Source organism: Schistocerca serialis, chromosome 4, assembly GCF_023864345.2.
Source record: "Schistocerca serialis cubense isolate TAMUIC-IGC-003099 chromosome 4, iqSchSeri2.2, whole genome shotgun sequence".
NCBI classification, from domain to species: domain Eukaryota; kingdom Metazoa; phylum Arthropoda; class Insecta; order Orthoptera; family Acrididae; genus Schistocerca; species Schistocerca serialis.
Genome location: NC_064641.1, coordinates 691,509,005 through 691,518,068, shown reverse-complemented (window position 1 = coordinate 691,518,068; position 9,064 = coordinate 691,509,005). Strand labels below are relative to the sequence as shown.

Below are 9,064 nucleotides of genomic sequence, written 5' to 3'. Positions count from 1 at the left end.
ATTTGTATACACCTGCATATACCAATTTCTTTTGCGCTGTAGTGTATAAACCTACACCAGTGTCACTACTTTCTACACTCTGAAAACTGATATATACAAGCAACGTTCGTATTCAACTGGTACTTTGGTATTTCGCTGTATTTCCATATTGTGAGGATATTTCCATATGGCGAGGATGCTTACCACCAAATGTCTCTCTCTCTCTCTCTCTCTCTCCCTCCCTCCCTCCCTCCCTCCCTCCCTCCCTCTGTGTGTGTGTGTGTGTGTGTGTGTGTGTGTAATATGTGTAGATAGAAAGAGATATTGATGTTAAAGTATATACATGCTGCTTCATGTTTTTTTGACTATGCTAATATTTCACAGTTGGTTCAAGATATTATAAAGATATTTTGGGACAAATGATAGCATACAAAGAAGAAATGAAAGGAAAACACAGAAATAAAGTACTTTTTGCGTCGTACAAGAGTTCTTATGTGCAGTGAGATAGCTTTCTCCACAGTTGAAAATTGATGGACGTCCTTCAGTGTATTTACTAAACTGTGATTATGGCACTGACTACTTGTACACTAGAATCTGGTACTTTTACAGCATTGCCAAACAGGATTAGTATATGGTTGCACTTAACATGTGGTCCCATTCAGATAAATATACTTGAGGATTGTCTATGATATGTTTGGAGTTTAACAGCAGTTGGTTTTCCTCCACTGACTATTTTCCTGGTGAATCTCTTCACCTTTATGAATATAACAGCTGATTCTCTTTCGGAAAGTATTTCGTATTATCAAATTCTAAAGATTTTTTCGAATAATAGCTTCCTTGTAGTCTGTACCATATGAGTAGGTATAAAAACTACGAAAGAATCATTTATGTTTTTAATGTCACTATTATGTGGAATAAGCGATATGACACTATTATATAAGAAGCGAAAGGTATTTGTTAAGATGCTGTTTTGAATGATAGAGAAAGATAAGTACAGTGGATATAATTAACATATTTGGTAGGACTTGTAAAACTTTAAGGAGAAAAAATGCAAATGTTATTAGTAATGCTGCAGATTGATTGGGATCATTGCTTCATTGCATAAAAATGGAGATAGGTCTGATGTTAACAACCAGCACCCAGTCTCACTTCTGACAGCCTTATCCAAAATTTTTGAAAAAGTAATGTATTCAAGGGTAGCTTCACATATTTGTAAAAATGAAGTACTATCGAAACATCAGTCTAGTTTTCAGAAAGTATTTTCAACAGAAAATGCTGCATTTGCTTTTCATTGATCAAATGTCAAATGTTCTGAATAACTGAACATCACCCAGTGAGACTTTTTGTGATCTGTCAAAGGCTTTTGACTGTGTGAACCATGAAATTCTTCTAGTTAAACTTAAGATTGTGCTATGAGTAGTACATGGCCCAAATAGTTTAATTAGTATATAACTGGAATAATGCAAAAGGTTGAAATTAACAATACAGATAGTCTGCAGAAATCAGCAGGGTCCTCTAACTGGGGAGGTATCAAGGATGGTGTCCCACATGGTTCAGTTCTAGATCCCTCATTATTCTTAATGTATATTAATGACATACCACTCTATATTCATGAAAATAAAAAACTAGTTCTTTTTGCTGATCGTATAAGGACAGTAATCACATACAACAAACAAGAATTAGTTGAGGAAATTGTAAATAATGTCTTCTAGGAAATTATTCAGTGGTTGTCTGCAAATGTATTATCATTAAATTTTAAGAAAACACAGTATATACACTTCTGTACAGAAAATAACATATCACCATTGATAAACATAGACTTTTGACAGAGGTCTGGTCCTAGGGCAGAATATTCAAAATTTCTGGATGTGAAAGCATGTAATCAGAATAGTGACTGGAGCATAGCCAAGAGCACCTTGCAGACATTTATTTAAGGAACTAGGGATGTTAACAGTACCTTCACACTACATACACTGATCAGACAGAACATTATGACCACCTACCAAATAGCCAGTATGTCAACCTTTGGCTAAGATAACAGTGGTGATGCATTGTGGCATAGAAGCAATGAGGCTGTGGTAGGTCACTGGAGGGAATTGGTACCACATCTGCAACAGAAGTCACCTAATTCCTGTAAACTCTGTGGAGGGAGCAATGAGATCTGATGTGTATGGTTGAATTCTAGATGTGTTTGATCAGGTTCAGATCTGGTCAGCTGGGGGTCAGTATATCAATTGAAACTTGCCACTCCATCACACTCCTGGCTTTGTGACACAGTGCGTTATCTTGTTGGAAAATGTCACTGCTGTCAGGAAACATGATCATCATGAAGGGTTGTATGTGTTCTGAAAGCAGTGTACGATACTCCTTGGCCATCTGGGCCTTGCACGAGCTCCAATGGACGTGTGGACGCTCACGTGAATATTCCCCAGAACATAATGGAGCCTCCAGCTTGCCTCCACCCCACAGTATAGGTGTCAAGGAGCTGATCTCCTGGAAAACGACAGATTCGCGCCCTCCCATCAGCCCGATGAAGAAGGTACAAGGATACATCAGACTATACAACACTCTGCCACTGCACTGTCCAGTGCCAATGGTTACACACCCATTTCAGTCGCAATTGCCAATGTTGTGGTGTTAACATTGGCACATGTGAAAGTCATTGGTTGTGGAGACTCATTGTTAGAAGTATTTGGTGCACTGTGTGTTCAGACACGCTTGTACTCTGCACAGCATTAAAGTCTGGTGTTAGTTCCACCACAGTTCGTTGCCTGTCCTGTTTTACCAGTCTACCCCACCTAGGCATCCAACATCTGTACTGAGAGGTGGCCACCCTACCTCACGATGACTGGATGTGATTTCACCTTGGTTCGCCACATGTTGAATACACTCATCATAGCACTCCCCGAACTCCTGACAGGCGTGCAGTTCCTGAAATGCTTGTAATGAGACTCTGCGCCATCATAATGTGCCCTTAGTCAAACAGAGATAGATCAGACACTGTCCCCATTCTGCACACGGACAGCACGCTCACCGATACTACATGAACCATGTGTGTGTCTGACTAGGAGTCATTCCTCGCCAGGTAACTCTGCTGCCGCCTGGACGAGTCCATACTAATGACAGGTCAATGGTCACAATGTTCTGCCTGAATGGTGTATATTCACTGATGAGGTTTGTTATTACTAAACCATCCCATTTCAAAAATAATAGCTTAGAGCAAAGCTACAATACTAGAATAAGGATGGTCTTCACTATTCTGGGTTAAATCTGACTTTGGCACAGAAAGGGGTGAATTATGCTGCCACAGAACTCTTTGGTCATTTACCAAATAGCATTAAAAATCTAACAGATAGCCAACCAGCATTTAAAAAGAAATTAAAAGAATTTCTAAATGACAACTCCTTCTACTCAATAGATGCATTTTTAGATATGAAGTAATACTTGTACAAAGAATTATATCATGTAAAGAAATCTTATGTTAAACTGACATTCAATATCTTTACGACATGTCACATTCGTGATATGTGAAACAAGTATTAAAGTAATGTAATGCCATCTCCATGATTAGTAATTTTAATATATTGCGAGTTTAGTCGCAGATACTAGAAACTCCATCTTAGCTTACGCTACTACAGAAAGTTAGCCCACAGTATTTCATTGTGACGTATTGCTGGATAGGCCGGCAGTAAGAGGTAATGTTAGGTTAGGTTAGTGGTGTACGACTGTCGAAGTATCTAATAACTAGCCATAGATTATACCAGACGAATGCTGCGCTCACACTACCAGTAAATCCGGGAGAGACTACAGCATTCAAGTAATCTTCTCAAAAGTTAGTGACTTCTTGCTTGCTAAAGAAGATACAACAGGGTGTGGCACGCAAAACCAGGCCGTCGTACACAGCGATAATGTTCCGGTGCCTGCGCGAGTTTCAGTAATAATGGAAAACTATAAACGCCGTCCAACCAGTCGTGCACGAACTAACCATTTCCACTGATGTACGGACACTGTGCGGACTTTGTTATTTTGTAAGGCAGCTGCAGCCGAAGCCAGTGAAACTGGCTGGAAACATCTGAGAAAAAGGCCTCTTTGTGTGAAACCAGGTTAGTGTGAGGTGTGATAATATCGTATTTGTTACCCGAGCATGTTGCCATTGTCGAAGCCTCATTTGCACTGGATCTTTTGTGAAAACAAAGAATTGGTTTCAGCAGAAATTTCCAGGATGTTCTGTGCCAGCAACATGCACCATACAGGAATTGATTGAAAAATGGCAGCGTACAGGATAGGTTCAAAATGCTCCCAGAAACAGAAAACCACCTGCCTGCTCACCTGAATTAAAGAGGAAGGTGCAGGAGATAATGACGAGAAGTCCTCGTAAGTCAACCAAGAGACTGAGTCAACAGGTTAATGCAAGTGAGAGAAGTTGTAGACGTGTTTTAAGGGGACTGAAAACTGTTACTGGATAAGTGTTTTGCAAGAACAGAAGGAGCCTGACCTACAGAAGAGACTGCATTTCTGTTCATGGCTGTTGAGAAATGTTGCCAGTGGTATCTTGGACCCACTAAGGTTCATCATGAATGATGAGGAGTATGGGTACACAAATTCCAAAAACAGCCGGTATTGATCTAAAGAAAATCCACACACGATCTGCCAGGTATCCTTGAATGATTAGAACATTGGTGCTTGGTGTGCCATTTCCAGGGCATTGTGGGATCCAAATTCTTTGAGATGACAGTGAACAGTGATGTGTTTTTAGGAGAAGAGTTTTATTCAAACTTGTCGGTCAGTTATGTTACTTTCAGTGGGATGGCGCAACATGCCTCACATCAGCTGCGTCATTGTCCTGCTTGCATGAGATGTTTACACCAGAGAGGGCAATCAGCAAAGAGTTGTTCACTTGTGGCTTTTAATTGTGGGAACTGTTAAATGGAAGAGTATACAAAACACATCCACATACAATTGAGGTACTCAGTACCAGGACCAGTATCTAATCACTAGTGTGGCAACACAAGAAATGAGAAGGATGTATGTGAATCACCTGAAGCATGCTCACATGTGTGCTGAATTGGATGGAGGACACTTTCGGCACCTACTGTGAAGGCAAGTAATCATATCCAATACATTACATTTCATTTTATGTTCAGGTATTGACTTTACGGGTCGGTTTTACGTCCCACATCCAGTACTTCTAGAGGAATGTACAATGCTGTTGATAGCTGGCTACTCTCTATTCATTTCATTTATTTATTTGGAGTTGTGTAGATCCATATGCGAATTCATCTCTGGGTATAGAACTAGTCAAATTTTTACAAATTATTGTTTAGTGCACAAGTACATTGTTCTTATCATATAAATAACAGGAACAGGCGAGCTAACAGGTAACCTAGCATATGAGTTATCATATTTGCCCTCTGGCTGAATATACAGTTATACATACAAATATACATATGTTTCAGTTTTAAATTACATTGTAGATAGTCAAAGAAAGATGATTAGGCCAAGAAGGTCTCAACAATAGATTTAAGCATACTCAGGAGGTATTATGCATTTTGGCTCAGAAATTCGTCTACACTTTAATAAGATCCATCTAGAAGGAACTGCATCAGCTTTTCTTTAAACTTGGGTATGTTGCCAACCAGTTCTTCGATTATTGGTGGAAGGGCATTAAAAATCTGGGTGCCACTCTATAAACCCCCTTCTGGACCATGCTTTATGTTTTTAGATCATAATGAATATCAAGTTTTCTTTTGGTGTTACAATTATGGTACATACTATGGGTTTTAAATAAGTTGCTATTTTTTTAAAACAAAGCACGCAAGGGAAAAAATAGTTGTTGTAAAGGTTTGAAGATCTCTAAATAGATTTCTGCATGAGTGCCTAGGATATACTCCACACATAATTCTTACAGCTCTCTTCTGTGCATGGAACATTTTTCTTGCTATTGATTGAGTTCCCCAGAATATTACACCATAGGTCATAAGTTGATAGAAATATCCAAAGTATGCTGTTTTTATTGTGGCCATCTCCCTGCTGTATGATACGATTCTCAAGGCAAATGTTGCTGAGTTTAACCTTTTGCACAGATCTTGCCACTTAAGTTTGCTCTCTACATGCAGACCCAAGAATTTGGAGGGCTCAACCTTTACACTCTCATGATCATCCATTTTTAGATTCATCTCATGTGCAGCTTTGTACTAGAGGGAAAAGGAACATAATTTATGTTTTTTAGACTGATGGAAAGAACATTAGTTTCGAACCATTTTTACATATCTGCAAAAGCCTTATTTACTATTTCATTTGACACATTCATCAGGGGACTATTATCTACCATGATAGTGCAATTTATGTGTATGGAACTTTTATTGTCGATCTCGTTTCTTTCCAGTGCATTCGAAAGACGGTCTATATAGTAACAAAGCGCTTTTGAGAATCTTCTCCAAAGTCAGTATTGCCAGAGATAGGGGCATCAATATTTCCCCATACCTAACTCGTGTTACGAGTTAGACATGGGAAACTATTGTTACATTATTAGTAAAAATATTGTTAGGAGTCTCGTAACAATATTTATGCTGAGACACTACTATGAATAACTATTATTCATACTTCACAATCAGCTGATCACTCTCTTGTTAATCTTGACACTTGCACTTCCTACAACTAGGACTTTTTACATATTCATTCTTCAGCCTTAATATTTCTGCTTCTGAATGTAAACTAGTTTCCTATTTGGTGAATAGTCCGTATTTATAACGCTATGTATCGAAGGTTCTTTGTACAAGGAAATAATAGAATATTCACTACTTTTCCCGAACAAATACCTGACAGAATAAGGTATCGAGATCACTAGAATGGCTGCGACTTTTCTCATAGGCATGTGTTAGCTATCTATGTGCCAGACAGAAACGTATAAAATACGACGACGAGGACGCGCGTGCTACAAAGAAAAGTACAACTACTCGATAACTCGATTCAGTCGAGTCGACTGACGAAAGAAACGAACGAATATTGTGCGGGCTGAATGGCGGCTCGGGCGCCAATGCGGGCGGCCCCACAAGGGGCCCAAATGTATCCGCCTCTGGTGGCAGATCATTTATAAGTATTAGAAAAAGAAGTGATCCCAATACTGAGCCTTGATATATCCAGCCTGAAGAAACCTGGCCACCATGCAGTCCTTACGTGACTACTTTCTACGACACAGATAGGATTCAAGCCATTTGCCTACTGTTCCACTCATACCTAGGGTGTTGGCTTTATTTAGGGGGATATGGTGACTTACACTGTCAAAAGCTTTTTCGAAACCCAAACTGGCTACTGCTGAGGGTGCTGTATTTACTAAGATGTTCAACCATTCGGCCGTGTATCAATTTCTCTAGTACCTTAGAAAGAAAGTGAGAGTAATGGGTCGATAATTTGTAGCATCAGTCTTTTCTCCCTTTTTATAAATGGGTCCTATAAGTCCATATTTTAGCCTGTCAGGGAATACTCCTTCCTCCAGTGACATATTACAAATATGGCTGAGGACTACTTATTTCTCTACAACAATATTTCCATAATTTACTGGAAATGTTATCAACTCCTGCAGAGCTTTTACTTTTTAAACACAGAATTACTTTCTCTGTTTCTTTCACTGCTGTTTTCCGCACAAGCATCTCATCTATTTTGTTAGTACCTACGTTCGTAAGACCACACAATACCAAACCATGTGATATGAAATTAATGAAATACCAACAATGATCAAATATGTCACTTTGTCGCAGAGAGTACCCTTTGGCGAAGCTCCAAGTTTCATATTTATTTGATCTTTGCAAAACGATTCGCGCGGGTGACAGTTGTGTTTTCATTGGTAGCGAGCTTTGTTTGAAAGATGTGTTAAAGTTGTCAGTCGTATGTTATTGTTCATATATTGTGTATTTACCCCTATTCGATGTAGTTACTACGAATACCTTGACAGAAATTCTGTACTAGCGTAAGATAACATACCGGCACGGACTTTCCGAGTAATGATAGTCTTGCCCTCGTTGGTTTCAAGTCGTTTAGATTATGCGCTGTTAGTGGGACTGTATTGACAGTGAGAAATGATCACGTGAAATATTAATGTTTTGTAAAAGCATGTGCTACACGCTGTCGTTTTCCCTTGTGGGCTTGTTGTAAGTCTAATTTTACCACCCTGACTAAAGCGATCACAATGCCGGAATATAATATAAGAGACGTTTCGGTGAACTTTCCATTTGAACCATATGCTGTGCAGAGGATTTACATGGAAAAAGTAATAGAATGCCTCCAGCACGTAAGTCTTATCGATATTGTTTGCTGCTTAAAGATGTTTTACTTTATGTTGCATAGAAAACAATCGTTTTGCCTTCGTCTTCCAGAAGAAGAATGGTGTTCTGGAGTCTCCTACTGGAACTGGAAAAACTCTGAGCTTGCTGTGTGCTTCACTAGCATGGCTAACAGTAAAGAAAGCTCAGCTTCAAGTGAAGGCGCAAGGTGGACTGTTTGAGCTACCTGGTGGGGACTTTGTGACTGGCCTTGCAGACAGTCTGAACACTGCAGTTGGTGGATCTACAAAAGGACAACAATCTGTGTGGGGTAAATAACAACAGTATTATAGCTGCAAGTACATCAGCAGATGTTGTTCCAAGCATTACACACGTCTCTGTTGTCTCATACTAGTTTTATTATTCTTACAGCATCAACTTTTGCAGTTGACAAAGCAAATGTAATGGAATGATTGTGTTCTCGTTTAACTGATATTGACGCCGATAACCACATTTGAAACTGATATGAAACAATTCAGTGGAAAAAAGCAGTAATACTAATACACTTTGTAAATTATTAAATTGCTTTGTATATAGCCTCAGTATAATATTTCAGATTTTTGAAAACAGAAGTTGTAGTAGCAAGTTGATGTTCTTTAATGTAAACTAAACTTCAAATTCAGAATGAATCCTTCAGTCTGCCATGGAACTGTTATATTAAAACAGTGTGCTATACCTTTCTCCTACCTTCAAAATCTCATAAACATTCTCCTCTATAAACCAGGCTGTGAAAGTAGATCATGAGTCACGCCAGGATATCTCACTTG

The 9,064-nt window shown here is 39.0% G+C and overlaps 1 protein-coding gene across 1 annotated transcript in view; it reads left to right on the top strand.

Moving 5' to 3' along the window:
* The first annotated feature begins 7,796 nt into the window (after positions 1 to 7,796).
* LOC126473191 (regulator of telomere elongation helicase 1 homolog) overlaps positions 7,797 to 9,064 on the top strand; it is a 117,956-nt gene continuing 116,688 nt past the window's right edge. Inside the window, exons 1-2 of the mRNA XM_050100086.1 lie at positions 7,797 to 8,266; positions 8,352 to 8,568. Coding sequence (XP_049956043.1) covers positions 8,165 to 8,266; positions 8,352 to 8,568 — 319 coding nt within the window. The 5' untranslated portion in view covers positions 7,797 to 8,164. The remainder of the gene's footprint in view (positions 8,267 to 8,351; positions 8,569 to 9,064) is intronic.